General features: G+C 37.2%; 1 protein-coding gene across 1 annotated transcript; it reads left to right on the forward strand.

Annotated features, from left to right (window-relative positions):
* The first annotated feature begins 1,985 nt into the window (after window positions 1-1,985).
* LOC126609244 (remorin-like) lies at window positions 1,986-2,399 on the forward strand. Its single transcript, XM_050277217.1, has one exon. It carries the CDS (start codon window positions 1,986-1,988, stop codon window positions 2,397-2,399), a length of 414 nt encoding a protein of 137 aa, XP_050133174.1.
* The last annotated feature ends 19,738 nt before the right edge of the window (window positions 2,400-22,137 follow it).

Below are 22,137 nucleotides of genomic sequence, written 5' to 3' on the forward strand. Positions count from 1 at the left end.
TTAACCATTTGATTTAGAACTTATTCTTGTATGTTGATTGAGAGTGCACGCTTAATTTGCATGCTTGAATTTGATGCTAGGATATAAATTTGTTTCACCTAATCGTTATGAATTTATATTCGTAAGTAGTGAAGGTCGCTAGTCACGATCGTGTTAAGTAGATTCCTGGCAAGAGTATCATGCTTTTCATAGTTACGAATGCCTTGTCGATGCTTATGATTTCCAAAGAACGTAATGATTCTAACTTGTATCTTTATCATGCTGTTCATATAAAGAACTTGTTAGGAATAATTTGTTTGCGATGCATATTCATCCAATTCAATGATCCTAGGGAAATCTGAAGGTTAATTTAAGCGGACCTAATTAACTTGGAGTGTTGAGGTTCATAACTTATTGAATTGATAACTGGAAATTGATTTACGTTGCATATATTTGATGTGTGGAGAAGAACCCCTTAGCCATTCCATCATCCATTGATTCTTCATAACTTTGTATTACAATATGTTTCTCTTACAATCTGCCATTTAAGTTTATTTTCGTCCAAATCAAATCCCCAATTATTTTGAATTCCTAGATTAATTGGAAAGTGTGTTGGTTTATGTTTTTAAGTGTTTTGGTACAAGTTAAAACCCAAATTCGTCCAATTTGATGCTTTGTGTTCAAAACTGCCCAGAAAGTGGTTTTTAGGCAGTTTTGAGTGTTTGGTTGCTGTTTTGATTCTTTTGGTTCGTTTTAGTGTTTTAGAGTTTAGTTTTGCATTCTTTGAGTCTAATCTAGTGCTTTAAACTTTGTTTTTACATTTCTAAGTCAGTTTTCAAGTGTTTAGCAATCCCTCCTAATCCCCGGTCTAGAACGATCCCTATTTACATACTTTGCTACAATTGATAAAAAGAGGGTTTAATTTTGTGTGTTAACTTATTTTTCACATCAAAGCCATAAAGTGCAGTTATATGGAAAATGTAAGTAAATTTAAACCTAAAAGTGCCTAAATACCATAGTGCGCTAGTGAGCGGGTATGCACCCTCTTCATACGTGTCGTCAGAACATAAGTACAGTAGTGTGGGTAAAGATCATACCCTTAGAGGTAGCAACTTATACTAAGATTCGCCAAGAATCCTCGTCGATACGAATCTTCAGCAACTAAAACCTGGAGGGGCGCAAAACAGAAAATATGAGTGGGCAAAAACAAAGTTTTTGAAAACATCATTCTCTTTAGAAATATACATCACAACCACTAACATCATAATGTACTCACATGTAGCTTACCTGAGCCTCTGCAGCATCATGCAACATTATGCATAACTACACTAATGCATATTGTTTGTACCATACTTAGGGCCTCCGTATTTAGACCTCGTATAAATACTCGGGGGACTCAAGTGTAATTATTTAATAAATGAAGGGTAAATATGTAATAAGTGAGGAGCCATTATTCTATAAAATGACTCATCACTCTCCTCATTGAGGAGCCAAGTTTGAGGCCAAGATTGAAGGCAAGGCTTAGGCCACAGAAAATGGGCTAGAGAGAAAATAGGCTAGAGAGCACACTGCCTCTAGCTTTCTTGTATATTCACCATTCAGAGTGAGCTAATATCAACATCAGTGTAGACGTAGCTCAAACATTGGGGTGAACCACGATACATCTTGTGTTCTTTACTTTCTTACAGCTTCACGGTCGGATTTACGTTGTTCCAAGACCCCTTCGGTTTTGTGCATCAACATTTGGCGCCGTCTGTGGGAAACGATACGAAAAGTTGTTTCGGTTCTCTTTCATTTTTCACCCCCACCGTGAATATGCAAAATCTGCAAAAACCCAACAACCCAAAGCTTTCCCAGAAAAACCCAAGAAACCAGTCTCATCTCTCTCTCTCTCTCTCTCTCTTTTTCCATTACTTCTATAATCTTCTCATTCTAAAGACTACAGTGACCTTCCTTTTGAAATCTTTAAGGTTTTTTCCACTTTCAAACCAACTTTAGCAATCAACATGGCAGAGGTAGAGGAATCCAAAAAGCTAGAATCCGAGTCACCCTCGGATCCTCCACCCGCTCCGACTACGGCTCCGGTGGAGAAAGAGAAACCGCTTCTGGAAGATCCAAAAGACCATGTGTCCCACAAGGACAAATCTGAAATTCCACAACCTCCTCCTCCTGAAAGCAAGGCCGAGCCTGATGAGTCCAAAGCTCTTACTACTATTGTTGACAAGCTTTCGAAACCTATTACCAAAGAGAAAAGTAAGAAGGGTTCTATCATTCACAATGATGTGCTAGCAAAAGTTGCAACAGAGAAAAGGCTGTCACTTATCAGAGCATGGGAAGAAAGTGAGAAATCAAGGGCAAAGAATAAGGTTGCGGTGAGGAAACTCTTTTCTGTGTCCGCGTCGCCAGCCAGACTCATTTGAGAAAATTGATGAAGGATTTGCAGAGAAAGACTGAAGCGCCACCACCGGGTCAGAATCCCGTAGATCATGATGATCAGATGGTGGACGACGATCAGTCCTCGACGGTCCTCGATCTCACTAGCTTCCGGTTCCACGATCTCGACTCGGTCGAGTTATCGCCGAGTCTAACAGAGTTAGACCTGACAATGAACCGCCTCACCGGTTTGGACTCTCGGATTACGACCCTCTCCAACCTCAAAAAGCTCTCTCTCCGTAAGAACCTCATCCGATTTACCGACTCTGGCGACGTTCTCTTTATCCACTACAACGGTCATGGGACCTGCCTTCCCGCCGAGATCGACGATGATGATGATACAGGATACGATGAGTGCATCGTCCCCACTGACATGAACCTCATCGCTGAACTTCCTGGTTTGCGGTGAAGCTAATGAAGCGCCAAACACAATTACGGAGGAACGTACGAGAGGAATATTTTGACCATACTTTCTTAGTCTCTGTTGCTTTGAGCTGTCATCCGGAGCTTTACCCAGCAACCACATGATAAGTTTAGTATACTCAACAATATTTTGACCATACTTTCTTAGTCTCTGGGATTGTTGTTGGTGGAGTCATAAGAGATGGATTTGCTCATAACGACTGCTTTACTTTTTTTTTATTTAATATGCCCCACTATTCCATTATCCTATGGGATAACATGATTAAAGATAAGAAGATGCCCACCAAGGTTCCCCGTCTCCACTTTCTGTTGGACCAGAAGATGCCCATCAACATGATGAAAAAGTTGAAACTTTCATCATGAAGGGGAGTGTAGTCCCCCAACGACTACTTTATTTTTTTTAATGATGTAATTTACTTTTCTTATCTTTTAGAGACATCTGTATAACCCCATCAGAGGGTAATAAAAAAAAATAAATAAATAAACGGCAAGCCCAAAATAATGGGCTAGAATGTTATGTGGAGGGCGAAGGCCCATATGCCCAAAAGAGCCAGGCCCTCTATTATCACCAACCAAGTGATCAAAAGTACGTCCAGTACTACAAAAAATTATTCGACAGCCTGCCGCTATTATCACCAACCAGGTGATCAAAAGTACGTCCAGTACTCTAAAATTATTCGGCATCCTACCGCTATTATCACCAACTAGGTGATCAAAGGTACGTCAAGTACTCCAAAATTATACATGAGCATCACTCATGTCAATCATACATAAACATTCATGAGCATCACTCGTGTCAATCATACATAAACATTCATGAGCATCACTCATGTCAACATCCATGGCATTTCAATCACATTTCATTTAAAATAATTTCTGGGAAAAACATAAAGCATACATACGTATATATAGCAAACCAAAAACCTACTTACCTGGAATATGAGCTAGAACTCCCTAGCACGAATATCGAGATGTCTTGAACGATCACCGCCTAGAGAAAATATCAAATCACATTTCATAATCCTTACTGATGGAACACGTAATTTACTTAAACACATCCCCAAGGACGATCTAGAATGATTTAAGACCCATTGACCAAAAGTCAACCGTCGGTTAAAGATCGACGGTAGGGTCCATAACCCTACGTAACTCGATCCGGGAGATCCACATATCAAATTTCTAATCCATTAGTTCTTACATTCCTTAAATATTACGAATAATAACATATTAAAGTTTTATGACGATCCAACGGTCGAATCGTCAATTCATATAAGGACCCATTAACGTATCGTTGAGAATTTAGGGTCTAACTATTAACCTACGTCATACAATTATCAGAACTGAATTCTAGGTATCTAATTTAACCTAAAAATAGAATTGACGGCCCTCTGGCCACGCGCCGCCGTAGGTGGCGGTTGGCCGTCCCGACTTGTCGGAAAATCCAACTATTTCAAAAAATTACCAAAATTTATAGAAATGAAGATCTCAATGAACGGAGCAACTTTCATACTTGTGACTAAGGCCAATTTGGCCGAGAAAAACCCCAATTCCACGAAAATCCACCATATAGAGGGTGACCTTCAATTTGACTTCCATACTCACTCCGACACCTCCACAAACCCCTGGGCTTTGTTCATGGGTTCTAGGGGAGTGTCCTATTGGTGGTAATTGAAGGAGATGGTTTCACAATTGGTGGATCCCGAGCAAGGTTGTCACAACACCCCGTGGGTTATTCGGTAATTTACAACCAAATCCCTTCCAAATTTGGGTGGAAAACAACCGGAAAATATGGAGAAATGGGTCGGTTTACGCGGATCACGTAGGTTGAAGGAACCCGCTTCCTCTTTTCCCCCGTTTCTCTCTCATTCTCATTTCCCTCCTTCCTTGTTTTCTGATTGGGCAGTGCCCATTCCTTCCTCTCCAAGCCCTCCATGTGGCACCTTAGAATTATCTGGAGAAATCCAGATTATTATCAAATGATAATTTCACCCCTAACTTTGCTCGTTTATAACTTCTTCGTTATAACTCCAATTTCAATTCCGCTTGTGCCCATGCATTCGTAACGACGAGTAATTTGAGAATACCTTAACGGAATAAGTCTTATGTCTCTTAACCATGGCCAACGTACGTCAAAATCTTTGCCTCTAAGGGCATTTTTGTAAAATTACTGTTTTTAAGATTTATAAAAACATAAAATCAGGGATGGGTCGTAACAATCTACCCACCTTAAAAAAAATTCGTCCCTGAAATTTAAAATCATTTACTAGACAAAAGTAAGGAAAAGACAGTAGAAAAATAAATACGTGAATGAGATATCAAGTTAGAGTGGTTGCATAAAAGAGAATGTCATTCCTTCGCGATCAAATTGCAATTATTCCTCTTTCATGCCTCCAAGCTCATACTTTCCTTCTCCTTCAGTACAATTCTTCAATATAAAATCCTTTACAAAAATATCAAGTCAAAGATAGATATGTAAAAACATAACATCAAATTATGTATATATATAATAACGTAAAGTTAAAGTAATTGTACTAAGATCAAAGACCGAACATTGAAAGATTTCACCTATGCTCTAGTAAACGGACCTAATTGCCCACTTGCTTAACGAACCCAACAATAAGTTATTGATATTACAGTATGTAGCCCTCAATACCAATAACTCAATGTCGTCTCGACAAGCAAGGAAGGAATTCCTGAGGGTGTAATATTACCATCTTGCCCCTCATTGGGAAATACACGTACATCACCTGAACAAAGCTTCGATCGTGCTCACACACTACCTTCCCAGGCAACATTGTCAATATCATAAAATTTCCATGTCATAATCTCGATCATTCAAATACATGCTCATAATTCTCTTCTGATGATCAAATATTGCACATAAATATTTATACCATTTCTCAAACGATGCTATGCTCATAACCAGGAATGTAACCGTAGTTACGCATAACTCTAATAAAAGTAAGTGCCTACCAATCATGTACCCAGCATAACATTCCTATATGTCAACCCCAATGGTACCACAACTAAACCAAAATAGTAATCGTAGTTACAAGCAACTAAAATAAAGATAGTGTTATATTGCAACCAAACTAATGACAGGATAGATAAAATGCAACACATCCATCAAGGTTAGAGTAACTCGTATCAGTCTAATCATTAGTCTAGGAGTAGAACTGTGATACTAAATAGAATCTAATACTCATAACCTTCATAAAGACTTCCAAAGGCTTGGAAGTGAAACGCGTAGCATGGTGAGATATATATACACCAAGATGATAATCTTGTCGGGTTTCTGTTTGCCTGAACTAGCACAGAATTCTAGAAGCAACTCTCTCATAATGCCATCATCCTTTGAAAGCAAACAGAGAATAAACTGTGGTTGTCCAAGAAGTTTGGACTTTAGTTCGTCAATCATCCTTTCTATTCTAACCAAAGGCGGGGCTCGCCTAGACCGAGAATTCTTTTCAAACATCTTAAGTGAAGCCTCAGTTTTAATTCCTTTCATATCTCCACATTTGATTAGATCGCAAATAAAGGCTTTTAGATCACAGGGTGTAGAGAAATTAATAACAACTTACTTTTTTATCTTAGTTGGTTTGACGAGTGTCTTGTTGTTGAAATTCTAGCGCCCATTTTAAGGAAAGAAGTTGTCACCATTACCGACTTTAAGCTTTGGGGTTGGAAGAACACTACCTTCCACTTGAGTAAAGCTACCACCAATTGGAACACCACCTGGACGTAGCATTGGTTCAACATCATGATTATTGATTTTCACATTCTCTACATGTACAAAATAACTCATATAGGGAGCTTATAGTAATGATTCTTCATCTCTGATCGAATACAAGAAGTGATTATAATCATTCAAACAATTCTTGATAATCCAGAAATAATGTCAAATCAATGTTGGTGAACTCCAGTTGAAATGGGATAGGAATGGCTGGAAGTGATCAAGGGTAATTATATATTTTGCGGTGGTAAACAATAACTAAGTTTGCACAAACAGGATGATGTACAATAGTGTAAGAGTAGACGTCTTCCAGATTCTTCCACCGTCGCAATAAGAAATTTGATTCTTTTCAGATGAAAATGTACTTGAGAAATCTAAAGTTGATAAAGATTTTGGATACATTGTCCACCTAGAAATGTCATTCGATTTTCAAGCAAAGATGGTAAATGTTGACTTTAGGTCATAGGTAAGATCGTTCTTTCCAAACAGTTCTACACATTGGAAATATAAGCGATAATCCACCATGCTGCCTCTACATAGCCAAAACATCCAAAGGACGCATCATCAAGGATTTCCAAAATGATCAACATAATCGAAGAGTGTAAAACGGTTGTGAGGTGAGACAACAGTTCAATTGTTAGAAACTCTGTTCCTATCCAACTTTCTAACTAAGTTAACCTTCCTCAGCCAAAAAGTGAAGAAGAATACTATAATAAAAAAAATCTCTAATCAATTGTCGATAAAATCAACAAGACCATAGATATCTCGAAATTCCACAATGCTTTGTGAGAATTTCAACTTTCTTTCGCTACAACCTTTTTGGGAAAAGAAAAGAATCTCGTCCACTGAGATCACATCTCCCAAGGAGAGTACCAATTTAATCAAAGTTTACAATCGAGGAATCTGGTATAAAGCTGACTAACAGAGCTTAAATAATTAATCTCACTGTCGAGGTAGATAAAAAGATCATCGATAAGACCACTAAGAATTCGTCAAACCATGGAGGCAAACTCGAGTTACACAGGTTAATCGACTAAACCATCAGTTTGAAATAGGGTTTACATGATTTTTAATCGTCACCTAATCAAGTTGCTAAAGTCTAGGCACCAACCTAGGGTTCAATCTTACGCCTTCTTGAATAGATTTGAAGTTCCCTAGATAAAGTGTTTAGTTGGGTTATTCTCTAATCGGTAAGCCTTGGTGACTAAGTTCTCTTAATAAAGTAGGACTCGTTCGAACAGTCACAAGAAAAACTGATGTAGGAGTTGTTCGATAAGGAATAGGGAGAATAAATATGGTGATAACAAGGTGAATCACTGTTGTGTTCTACTCCTCGCATTCAGTGGCATCCCAAGTAGAATTTTGATAAATGATGCCAAAGATACACATCCTAAAAACATACTAAACTACTAACCAACTCTACGACACGAACTAAAAAGTCTTCACAATTTTCTCGTCACTCAAACATTCTAGCAGTGAGATGTCAATTTGTATTTCGATCCTACTGTCTACTTGTGGAAATGATCGAAAGGTTGCTAGTCAAAGAAGTTTTGATTAAATAGGTTAGAGGGTTAACATAACCATGAGTTTACTGTCTTAATACAAGGTATGCTACTAAGTTTCTTCGATTTAATTTCTCTGGCTCAAGTAGTCACTGTTAATTAGTCTACCAGTCGTGGCGCTAATTAACGCATATACGATATTTTATTATTGTTCGCTACCCTAAAACGGTAAACCGACATTATGGCACAAAGGTATCATTTCCAGGTACTAGCATATGTCTGGTATCAGAAATCATACCGCCTGAATACTAATTAACAACTTCTGGATATCAGACAGTGTCGCCAATTAATAGCGACGTTATAGGCTGATTACATGTAAAGCCCGCTCGGGAGAATGGTTTTGAACGATTAGTAAAGAATTAGTCCTAGGAGGTGGTTCATAGTTCTAGGGAAAATACTTTCTACTTCGGGAATTCCTACTAACCGTAGGTTTAACAACTCGTACACATGTGCCTATACTCATCAAAATGACGAGTACAACACCAAAAGAAACTCGGGAACTAGCGTTGGCTGGATCGTCCTAAGGCCAAAGAAAGAATTTTCTAACAATTTACTTTAGGACGAACTTAAACGAAAGTCGATCTTCCTCTTAAAGATCTGGAATGATCACTAGTGCATTTGGTAAGATTTGTGTTATCAGGGACCAAAAGTGATTGTCCCAAGATGTTCTTCCATTGAGTGTTACCTCTATAGCACCACATTGTCACTTAATACATTTATGGAATCTTGACGAGAGTAGACTTCGTAGGAATTCTAATAGGTGGTACTCTAATAGACACTGCCAAGGAACCAAAACTATTTCTGATTTCCAATCTCAAAAAATTTAATAATGATGGCTAAAGAATAGTGATGAAATTGATTTATAGATCCCTGGTGATACACCGTTATCGATACATTAACCCTGATTTAGGGCCATCAACTAGTCTTAAATATACATATTTCCTTGGCAGGGAATTTCTTCGCTTATAATTTAGAGGCGTTCGCCAAAATGATCTTCTAAAATGTCAACAAGTCAACAAAACTGCCCAAAACTTAGGAAGAACTAACACATTTTTTATAGTCGACGAGGTGGAGAGATTCAATATTTAGGTTCAAGAACCTAAAATGCTTACATCACGCGTGTGATGGATACAATACTGCCCAACTCATGCTCTGATACCAAACTAACATATCCCAACCCAGAATGTCCACTAGGACTCTGAATCGAGTTGTACTGGCCGACACTTGGAAGGTGATGAAGCTATAAAGTGCAGTTATATGGGAAATGTGAGTAAATTTAAACCTAAAAGTGCCTAAATACCAAAGTGTGCTGGTGAGCGGGTATGCACCCTCTTCACACGTGTCGTCAGAGCATAAGTAAAGTACAGTAGTATGGGTAAAGATCATACCCTCAGAGGTAGCCACTTATACTAAGATTCACCAAGAATCCTTGTCGATACGAACCTTCAGTAGCTAAAACCTGGAGGGGCACAAAACAAAAAATGTGAGTAGGCAAAAACAAAGTTTTTAAAAACATCCTTCTCTTTAGAAATATAATAACCCCTCACCGTAAAACCCGTATAATTTTCCCCGAAAATAGTACTACATACGTATATAGAAATCATTCTTGAAAGCATTGGAAACAAAGTATATGTCATGCCAACTATCGCAGCAATAAATATGTAAGTCAGGTGAAATAAATTAACATAAAATGATATGTCAACCGGAGTCACCTAACGTGACCTGTACAGCTGAACCTACTGCTCATCAATCCAGCCGGAGTCACCTAATGTGACCTGTACGGCTCTAAACCTGCACACGAGTCAGAACCACTTAATGTGGTATGTACTACATGCTGGGTGTAAATAAGTACGCTCAAGTGCTACGATCATGTGAAGGCTGTACGAAGTATCGCAAGTCACCTACGAGTCGGAACCACCTAATGTGGTATGTACAACAAGCTAGCACTTGCCTTAGATCCAAGGTAAGCGTGTGGTGTGGGAGGTGAACGATTACGTGAAGGCTAGGTCTTGGCCATGGGTGGAGCACTAACACTGGGGTGCAGGACAATGGGCTCTACGTGCATCCAGGCATAACCATATACATCATAACCACTAACATCATAATGTACTCACCTGTACCTTTTCCTGGGCCTCCGCAGCTTCATTCAACATTATGCATAACTACACTAATGCAAATACTAAAATATAACGCAAGTATGACATGGCATTTCAATCACATTTCATTTAAAACATTTTTTTGGGAAAAACATAAAGCATACAAACGTATATATAGAAAACCAAAGGCCCACTCACTTGGAGTCTGTGCTACAACTTCCTAGCACAAATATCGAGATGTCTCAAATGATCGCCAGCTAGAGCAAAAATCAAATCACATCTCAGAATCCTTACTGATGGAACACTTAATTTACATAAAACACATCCTCAAGGACGATCTAAAATGATTTGAGACCCATTGACCAAAAGTCAACCGTCGGTCAAAGATCGATGGTAGGGTCCATAACCCTACGTAACTCGATTTGGGAGATCCACATATCAAATTTCCTATCCGTAAGTTCTTAGGGTCTAACAACCGTTGTCAATTCATATAAGGACCCATTAACGTATCGTTGAGAATTTAGGGTCTAACAATCAACCTATGTCATATAATTATCAGAACTGAACTCAAGGCATCTAATTTAACCTAAAATAGCATTGATGGCCCTCTGGCCATGTGCCGCTGTGGGTGGAGGTCGGCCGCCCCGACTTGTCGGAAAATCCAACTATTTCCAAAAATTACCAAAAACCCCAATTCCATAAAAATTCTCCTGAAACCCTATAGTGGGTGGCCTTCAATTTGACTTCCATACTCGCTCCAACGCCTCCATAAACCCTTAGGCTTTGTTCATGGATTCTAGGGGAGTGTTCTAGTGGTGGTAATTGAAGGAGATGGTTTCATAATTGGTGGATCCCGAGCAAGGGTGTCACAGCACCCCCGTGGCTTATTCGGTAATTTACAACCAAATCCCTTCCAAATTTGGGTGGAAATGGGAGAGGAAAGGACTAGGTGATGATTGGGAGTGGTGTCTTGATCCAATTCGTGGGAAATCCGGTGGAAAACCACCGAAAAATATGGAGAAATGGGTCGGTTTACGCGAGTCACGCGGGTTGAGGGAACCCGTTTCCTCTTTTCCCCCGTTTCTCTCTCCTTCTCCTTTCCCTCCTTCCTTGTTTTCTGATTGGGCAATGCCCATTCCTTCCTATCCAAGCCCTCCACATGGCACCTCAGAATTATCTAGAGAAATCCATATTATTATCAAATGATAATTTCACCCCTAACTTTGCTCATTTATAACTTCTTCGTTATAACTCCAATTTCGATTCCACTTGCGCCCACATGTTTGTAATGACGACTACTTCGAGAATACTCTAACGGAATGAGTCTTATGTCTCTTAACCATGGCCAATGTACGTCAAAATCTTTGCCTCTAAGGGCATTTTTGTAAAATTACTATTTTTAAAATTTATAAAAACGTAAAATTAGGGACGGGTCGTAACAATCTACCCACCTTAAAAGCAGGCAAGGAAATTATTATCAAACGTAAAAGCATGCAAGGAAATTATTTTTGGCAAGCCCACTCAACTTTGGATTTTTACACTTCTAGCACCTCCTATACGCAGCATAGTAGGTATGTGGCATTTGTAAAGTAAAAAATAATTAAGAAAATCTTGGATTTGGCACATGGATTTTATTCACTATTGATGAGTCATAATTGGTGAGAACCACATTCGTTCCACTCACTGTTCAACCAAAGAAGAAGACCTGATATGCTACTACAATCTCTTAGCTCCTTTGCTCATCGCATGAAGATAAGGCAATTGAATTAAAGTAGAATTAATAACTAATTCCTATCTTTAAGCTTTCCTAATTGAAGACATGTTCTTTTATTCAAGAAAACGCAATAAAATCCAATTAAGGATTCTCCAAAGATAATTCTTAGATATTATTTATTTAATAATATCTTTATGGATTATTCTCAAGCATTTTTATGATATTTCAACATCTTAAAGATACTTTCCTACTGCATCTAACAGATGATACACTCTGGCCAATTAGAAGCCGACACATGGCATGAGATCCTTTACACATGTGGCCAGCGAAGTTCCTATAAATACCCCACCACTAATTCATTCTCTTTTAAATTGATTTTACGCAATTCATTCCTCAATTACTCAATCTTTTTACGGAGTTATGCACTTTGGATCGGAGGTTCATTGGTTAAACTCCCTCTCTGAGCACGTGGCTTTGATCAGTAACGTAGATGTCTCTTTGTTTTGTTGATACAATTTCGTCAAATCATAAAGCGGTGAAATTTTTACACCACAGTGATCATGTTCTTGACCCATCGAATCCAAAAAGGTAAAAAAAAGCAGCAGAAAGTTGGATTATTAGGATGATTTTGGTTTTCATCTATCATGCACCTAAAAGTCCATTAACTTTTTTGAGTGTTTGAAACACTGATTGACAAAAAAAGATTAACCCTCGTCCCCTTGTGTAGCTGAAAAATGAGCGATTCATTTCACCCATCTATTCATGTATGAGTTTTCCTATTACTGGCACATTGTTTTATGGAAAACAACTTACATGAATGAATGAAAGTCCGTATGTCATCGCTGAATAATCTTCCAATTTAATAATTAGTGCTTTGAATTCTAATCTCCCATGATACCACTTTTTTACTTTATCAGACAACCAGCATCAACTTAGTAAATCTAAAGAGATTAGACGCGTTTTCTTTTTCTTTTCTTAATCCTTTACAATTTCATTTTTGTTTTCATCTGAGGCAAAACCTTCACTGTCCTTCATCCAAAACCTCCTCTAAGTTCCTATCCATGAGATAACTTTTAATTGATTAAGAAGCAATAAAAAGATAAACTAATGATGATTATGGTATTAACGTGGTTTACTCAATGAGAGTTACGTTCACAGGTTGCTAGAAATTTTCACTAATACAAGAAGTAGATGACCAACTACAAGCATTCTCCGCACACTCATTCACTCAAATGAGAGTTGCGGCTATTTCAAGCCTATAAGTGACTCCGCCCTTCTCTAGTTGCTTGTGAAATAACCCTAGTCTATTAGAAGTGGGGTTCTAACTATTAAAACCCACTAGCTATTATATTAAAACAAGACAAGGCAATTACATTAAAATCATCTAAGTTACGAGAAAAGAGATTCAAACTTGGATACAGAACGTCTATCATCACAACACTCTAGTTAACTTGGCTAAACTCAAATTTACCCGTATAGTAGTTACAATTTATTTCAAAGAAAAGTTAAACAAAACACAAAACGAAGTCACTATGGAGCTACATATTAAGCCTCAAACTTAAATTTTGCACAATTGAGAGGTTTACATCATACATGAGAAGAAATTGAAGTTACATAAAAACGACTTCAACTCCACATGAATTCCAATATCGAAACAAAAGAACGTGAATAAAGATGGAAAATTAACAAAAAGAAAGTGCCCATATGATCACATGCACCGAATTCGTGTAAGGCACTGTTTGGATTTGGATGGCCGAAAGATAATAAACTAGCTAACAACTGCTCTTGGATTAAGCTATCTGCAATGTGATTGAATAATTGGATTTATTTTGGGGCCACTGAAACGGTGATATATTCGAATGCCATGTGATACACAAAGCTTGTAAGGATAAGTTTGGTGGGGGCAACACTCACAAGTTCTCGGATACAAATGACCCTCACAGTGCCGCACCCTTCTACTCCTTGTCAGTAACTAGGCCACTACACTCACAAGTTCTCGGATACAAATGACCCTCACATTTCCGTTTTCCTTTTTTAATTTTTTTTTTCCTATTGTTTTTATTATAGAATAATATTCAAAAGTGAGATGATATTCAGACATATTTTAGTTAACCAGTTTTATGTCTGATATCAGTCTTTTTAATTAAAATTGGGTTAAAAATAATAAATAGCATGAATGAAAAATGCTGTAGGGGAGGGGGGCAAAGATAAAAATGGAATTCACCTGGTGAATTGTAGTGGTTGGATGACCCGTCCCATGGTAATTGATATACTTTAGTCTTTAGTCTTTTACTCCTTGTGATGAAGCGGGACCATGAGCAGGAGATTGCTCGAAAATCATATTACCACAACGTGATTAGGAAAAGACACCCCTCCAAAGTCCAAAATCATTTTCACTAATGGACCCATTACTATAATGTGGTTTCAAATCCATGCTGTAATTTACTTTGGAAATAGAAAACAAACCAAAAGGACAGTCATCGGATGCTGGTGGATTCATCTGATCATGGTGCCGGGCATCAAATCGCTGGGAAGGGAACGGGAGCAAACGCAACAAACAGTAGTGGCGGTCCGGTGGTCCCGCGTCTCTGTTTTAGATTATTTCTTTTCTTAAGAATGACAAACCAAAACCAAACCAGAAAATGAAAGAATTCCACTGATAGAAACTGGAACGAACAAATAAACGAGACAGGCAAACTAGTACCAAACAGAAACAGATTAAATCTTGAATGCTATGATATCAAGTTGAAAATCAAAAGTACGAACAAAATACTAAACTATGAATAATACTTTATTAATTGAAACAAAAAACAACACAACAAGCTGGCCAAGATGGCAATATAATCTGTAAGATTATATTGTGACTAACTTATTTCTCACACTATATTATAAGTTATATTTATAGAGACCTAAATCTAAGAAACCTAAATACCAAATAATACCCTAATACAAAATCAAATCAACTCTCTAATTAAACTCCTAAATAAACTAATAAATTTCACCATAATAAGCAACTAGCCACCATTTTAAACAAAATTTAGACCCCAAGTATAAGCAAAATTTTGACCCCATTTTAAGCACTCCGGAATTTTTAGTCATTAAAGATATAGTTTGTACTTTCATATTAACTTTTGGTTATAATTATCATAAACTTAGAAGAGTAGCTATAATTTTATTTGAGGTCCAAATTTGAGTTATTTTTCATTATTTCCCATATTTATAGAGACTTGAACCTAAGAAACCCAAATACCAAATATACCCTAATACAAAATCAAATCAACTCTCTAAATAAAATCTCTAAGTAAACTAATAAATTCCAATAAATAAGCAACTAGCCACCATGACACACCCCGACTTAGATCGAGGCATGCTAGCCGTCACGTGAGGGTGACGTAGCCATGTGCACAGTGCGAAAGCAATATTGATATAAGATATGCAAATAAACAAAAACCAAACCAACCAGAGCACTAGATGAGATAAGGTGCAAGTGCGATAATAAGTGTGAGTTCACGATCAGAGCATAAGTAACCTAAGTGCAGTCCGGCAGGACAAATATTAATTATACAACACCCAAAGGGAATCCTACATTAGTGATAATCTGTCAGAGCTGCCGTGAGTTCCTCGTAAGCCACCAACCATCACTCTTACCTAAAACCTGGAGGGGCGCAAAACAGAAAGTGTGAGTGGGCAAAAACAAAGCTTTTCAAAACCATTTCATTTATCAAAAGTTCTAACCCCTCGTCATAAAACCTGTATAATTTACCAAAAAATAGAATATATACATATCTTAAAACCATGCTCAGAAAACGATATTCATAAGTATGCCATGCTAAATATCTCAAAATAACAGAATAAGTGACTCAGGTGAAATAAACTCATGAGAAATAACATATCAGCCGAATCCACCTAAAGTGGCCTGTACGACTGGGTTTATATCTCAACAAGTATGCCTGCACACAAATTGGAACCACCTATAGTGGTCTGTACGATAGGACAGGGTGTAAATAAATACGCTCTGGTGCTACGATCACGTGAAGACTGTGCGAATAATCACGGGTCACCTACAAGTCGGAACCACCTAAAGTGGTTTGTACGACAGGACTGTGCACCTAACTTTGATCCAAGGTGAGCGTATGGTGTAGAAGGTGAACATCATGTGAAGGACTATGCCCCCAACCACGGGCAGGAGCACTAACACCGAGGTGTAGGTTTATAAATTCTCAACACATGTCACATAATCATCAAATCACATATAAACAGTCTACAACTTACCTGGTACTCACCTGAGCGTCCACAACGTCAAATTATATTTATGCATACTATACTAATTAATACTCTAAGTATAAATCAATATGCATAGCATTTCAAAACATAATTTCATTTAAACGCATTTTTTGGGGAAAATACTAAGTATATAAGTATATACTGAAAACCAAAAGCCCACTCACTGATATGTGGCCCCCGAGTCTCGCTTGATTGCACTCGTCCTCAGGATAGGTCTCACCTATATGCGAAACAACTATATAAACGTTATTTTAAAGCACATACATAAAACTAGGTAATAACTTCTCATACATTGCTCAATTGGGGTATTTGAATATACCACCATGACCTACTCAACCTCATGAATATCCCCATATTTTTAGAAAAAAATTTCTAGCACCCACGCGCCCTCACGCACCGACCAAGGCACAACCAGACGTGCGGCCCACGCGCAGGCACGTGCCTGGCACACCAAACGGATTCCCTAACAGCGTTAGGGAATATTTCGTTAAAAATCAGCATATATCGTTATAATTACCTGACGGCATTAGAATATTTCGTCAACTTTGAAGAAGCATTCTCCTCCTTCTTCCTTGGTTCGCCGGAGTCCGACGCCAGTGCCGCTGTGATCGCCGAAAATTGGAAAAATCTTTAAAACTTCATATCTTCTTCATTTCTCAACTAAAATTCATGAATTATATACCAAAATGGAGCTTGAGATGAGAGGAACAAAACCTTACGAAAATTCTTCTAAAAGCTTCGTGAAGACAATCTAAGACTTCCAAAAAGCTCAAAACTTTAAGAAACACTCGCGATCACGTTGAGTGAACAGTGCACCTCATCGAGGGTTTTCGAAGCTTTCACGACCAACTAATAGGAGAATATTTATGCGACTTAGTGAGCTTGTTTTTGTGCATTTACGTGTGTTTTCTTAGTTAAAGTAGTCTTTTAAGATATTTTCATGTGTTTTCAGGTTTTAAGGGCAAAGTATGCAAAGTAGTGCATTTTGGAGCCTTTTGGAGCAAAATTGAGCTTGGAATGGTTATCACATGCTTGGAACGAAAGGAATGGACAAGATTGAAGGAGTCCTAATTGAAGAAGGATTCCTAATCAACGGAGGATTCCTAGTTAAAGATGGATTCCTAGAAGAATGAGGATTCCTACTCAAATAAGGTTTCCTACTTGAAGTAGGAAAGTTAAGCCTAAAGTTTCCTATTTTGGGTTGATCTTTCCTAAACCTAAATGACCTTATGTTTCAGCAACATTGAAGGTTTCCTAAGCATTTTTGGGACACAAAGAAGGTTCTAGAACATTTTCCTATAAGTGCCGCACCAATTTCAGCAAGGAGACCTTTTTCCTTGCCTTGCAAGGCTTTCTAGAAGCCTTATCTTTCTTTCCTTATCCAGCCGCACCTTGTAGGCCTTTTCCCCTTTTAATTCTGATTTCTAAGCCTTTTCCCTGGTGGATTTGGGTTCTAGAAGCCCTAATCTGATTGCCCTAGGATTTAGGTGCCTATAAATATGTATTTTCAGTCTTTGTCGCACCCTACCACCCCTCATAATTCATCAATTCACGCCAGACACCTCTTCCCATTCTCTGCCACAACAATCACCACCATTCTTCCATAATTCCTGAACCTAAACACCCTTTGCCGCACCACCCATCCATTCTAAACACCACTATACTATCCCCCATCCATTCTACACCATTCATAACCCCAAAACCTATCCCCAAACTTTGTGCCGCAGCAAGGAAGAAGGAGAAGTTCGTGGATGTACCTATTGTCCAAGTTGGAGTGTCTAGGTGTTCTCTTTCTTTGGATTTCAATGTCTAAACTTATTTATCTTTGCTTTGTGCGTATGAGGAACTAAACCCCCCTTGGCTAGGGGGGAATTCGAAACCATGTTTTATGCTTGCTATATGATTTGATTACTTCTAATTGTGTTTCATAAGTTGTGAATTCAATTTGCTTATCGATATGAATTAAAACTGATTTGTGTGTGTTGGTTGAGAGTGCACGCTTAATTTTCATGCATAAATCTAATGCTAGGATATAAGGGAGTTTCACTTAATCGTTATGAACTTATATTCGCAAGTAGTAAAGGTTGTTGATCACAATCGTGTTAAGTAAATTCTTGGCATAAGTTTCATGCAATTCATAGTAACAAGTGCCTCGTCAATGCTTATGGTTTTCATAGAACTAAATGATTCTTGCTTGTATCTCTATTATGCAATTCATTTAGGGAACTCGTGGGGAATGCTTTGGGTTGTCGTATGCAATCATCCAATTCACTAACTTTAGGAAAATCTGAAGGTTAATTAGTGCAATTCATGGTTAATTTGGGGCGTTGAGAATTCATGGTTCATTGAAACGCAATTGGAAATCGTTTTGTATGCAAGTGTGACATGTGTGGAGAAGAACCCCTTAGCTAGCTTTCCATCCATTCACTTTAATCAAATTTGTTTTAAAATCTGTTTTAGTTTACAAAGTTTTTGTTTTGTTTTCAATTTCGTCAAAACCAAATCCCCCTTTATTTTGAAGTGTTAGATTAGTTAGAAATCAATTTAGTTTGTGTTTTTAAGTGTCTTGAGTCAAGTTATAACCTATTTTTGTCCAAATTTGTGTTTGGTGTTCAAAACTGCCCAAATTGTGTTTTTAAGGCAGTTTTGAGTGTTTATGTGCTGTCTTGAGTTTTGTTGGTTTGTTTTAGTTTTTTAGAGTTTAGTTTTGCATTCTTTGAGTCTAGTTTAGTGTTTTAAACTTAGTTTTTACGTTTTTGAGTCAGTTTTCAAGTGATTTAGCAATCCCTCCTAATCTTCGGCCTAGAACGATCCCTACTTACATTCTTTACTACAAAAAGAGGGTTTAATTTGTGTGCTTATATATTTCGCATCACCAACCAAAGGTATAGATCGAGTCCTGAGCTCACAAGGAACACAAAAACAACTACCAAAACCCCAATCTGCAATTAGTGAGCTAGGTTTGAGGTTGTCTGTACGGTGGCACGAAAATGGAAGAAAATCCGAAAGGGATGAGAGAGAGATGGTCAACGGGATTGGTTGGTGTGTGTGTGTGGTCTAGTTTGCAGCCAATCAACCAAAACCTTAGGCCTTTTTGTTCTAATTAGGTCCAATTAATTAGGAATATAACTAATTGGTCCAAGACCTTAGCCTATACACACACATGACTCAACAATTAAGGGGCATAATAGAAATTTTCACGCTCTCGAGGGTAAATAATATATACGTTCGGGACGAGCTGTCACACATCATTTTAAACAAAATTTGGACCCAATATAGAATTATAAGCAAAATTCGGTCCCCATTTTAAGCAATGAGGAAGATTTTAGTCAATAAAGGTATATTAGTACTTTCATAAACCTAGAAGGTGACTATATTTTATATGAGGTCTAAATATTGGTTATTTTTTTCAAATTTCCCATATTTATAGAGACTTAAACCTAAGAAACCCAAATACTAAATATACCCTAAATCAAATCAACTCTCTAATTAAATTCCTAAATAAACTAATAATTTCCAACAAATAAGCAACTAGATTGAAGTTCAATGATCTTTTTTCATTTGTAAATAAAAGATTTTAAGTACATGATTGGCGAAGACATTTAATATTTGAATTGAATTCGACATCTAATTAATAAAAATGAATACTTGTGTTGAGTTCGCTACTTAATTATGACTTACTCAATGACCTGTTTTGAAACTCATCTTAATTCTCCATTCCCTTACGATGCGTTTGTACATGGAAATTAATTCATGAGAAACACTTTTCTGTGCCTTTTCTTAGGGTGTGGGAACTAGATTCACCTATTACCATGTTTGGTAAAAATGGAAAAGTAAATATGAAATCAAAGGACAAATTAGTATTTTTATTTTTTAATAGGGATAAAATTGAAAAAGAAAAGTTGAGTATGAAGAATTATTAGTTTTTAGGGCAATGTTGTCCCTAAATTTTGTAATAAATGTTAAAAATGTGCAAAAAGAGAAGGGAAAATAGAGGGAAAAAGCAAACCCTCCATCATCCATGGGTTGGTTTTTCTCTCTCTTTTCCCAACATTTATTACATTTTTTTTCCCACAAACTTAAAGTTCAGATTTACCAAACATGGGAATGGACATGATTTTCCATTCCCAAGCCTCATTTCCCACATACCAAACACAGAGTAGAATATTACATCCCCTTCGTTTAGAATAGGAAATTACACACCGTCTTAGTTCTCATACACATGCACTTATGTTTAAGGGTTAATCTCACTTTAGTACCTAGGTTTTTTTTTTCTTCAACATTTCATACATCAAGTTTTTTTCGTTCCAGTCTGGTATCTAAAGTCATAATTCAGAGACATTTTCATACAACTGTTAAGCTGTCTGTTAAAACAGTCGTTAACATGTAACCAACCCCCATTTTATAATTCTGAGACTTAATTTCCGATTGTTTTAACAAACAGCTTAACAGATGTATGAAAATGTCCCAGAATTATGACTTTAGATATCAGACTGGGATGAAAAAAACTTGATGTATGAAATGTTGAAAACCAAGAAACTTCAAAACGGTAAACTGAGATTAACCATATATTTAATTGTGTTCTTGGTTTTATTTGGTTTATTCAACCGAAAAATTATCTTATGAGTACCGTACAAAATTTATACTCCAATCATACTTCCCAATTATCTTATGACTATGACTAATTGAAATTTTAAATAGGGAAGCGTTATTGAACTAGTAGTTAATGTTAGAGCATCTTCAATGGAAATATCAAATATGAATTGTCAAAATTTTATTTAAAGGCTACGTGGCCATTTGAAGTTGAAATCAAAATTTCTTTCATTTCAAGGAGTGTGTTAAATTATTGTATATTGATACCCCCTACTACATTTTTTAAGAAAAAAGTAATTTTAAATGGTTAAAAGTTGTAACCTATTGGTGTAGGCTTTTTAACCAAAATGGTCTTTGAAATTTGCATAACTCCTCACTTTGGTTTCTGAGATTTGAAATCAATACAAATGGTCATTGAGATTGTCCACCATCAATCATTTTGGTCCTTCCGTGAATAGTTATGTTAAATAAAGATTAAAATGATAAAACTACGCTCAATTTAATAAACAATAGGCCAAAATGATTTGATAAAAATTGAGGATATTTTTGTCATTTTATCCTTATTTAATGGAGTATTTTCACGGAATGACCAAAATGATCGATGATGAACAAACTTAGGGACCAATTCAATCGGTTTCAAATCTGAGGGACCAAAATAAAAAGTTTTGCAAATCTCAGGAACCATTTTGGATAAAAAGATCCCTCAAATTAAATAATAAATTGACTCCATCTTTGTTTTCTATGAAAAAAAGACGACTAGAAAGTAAGAAGTCAAATAACTCAACTGTCATATTAATTATGGCATCTCATTTGAAGAAAAAAAATCATTGATGTTTTTTAGTCCTATTTGACGTATTTGCCGTCTCTTTTAGAAATGCTCTTAGAAAATCATTTCCCACTCCTCACATATATGAGCTCCTTATATTGCAGTTTTTGTATCCTAAAAGCGGGATAGGATGTGTAATGAAAAAAATAGACAGACGGACAAAAATACCTGAAACATGACAGTTGCATTATCGTCACTCAAACCCGAACCGGCAGGCAGCCGCTCCATCCATCCGCCATCCGCCGTCTTCCCCCGCGGCAAAACCACGAGGGCAGTTTCGTCATTTCCGCATAAACCCCCCGACAGCTTGCGCGCGAATGTTCGCACCAGCACGAAAGATGATAAACTTTGACTTTCGTACGAAAAATTAAGCCAAAATTTACTGAATAATAATCCCCAAAATTTACTTTTAGTTAAATCGAGTAATTAATAATTAATCCCTCCATCAGCTTCGGCCCCCCGAGAATCCGAGATAATAAATAAATATATAAATA

Source organism: Malus sylvestris, chromosome 16, assembly GCF_916048215.2.
Source record: "Malus sylvestris chromosome 16, drMalSylv7.2, whole genome shotgun sequence".
In the NCBI taxonomy this organism is placed as follows: Eukaryota; Viridiplantae; Streptophyta; class Magnoliopsida; order Rosales; family Rosaceae; genus Malus; species Malus sylvestris.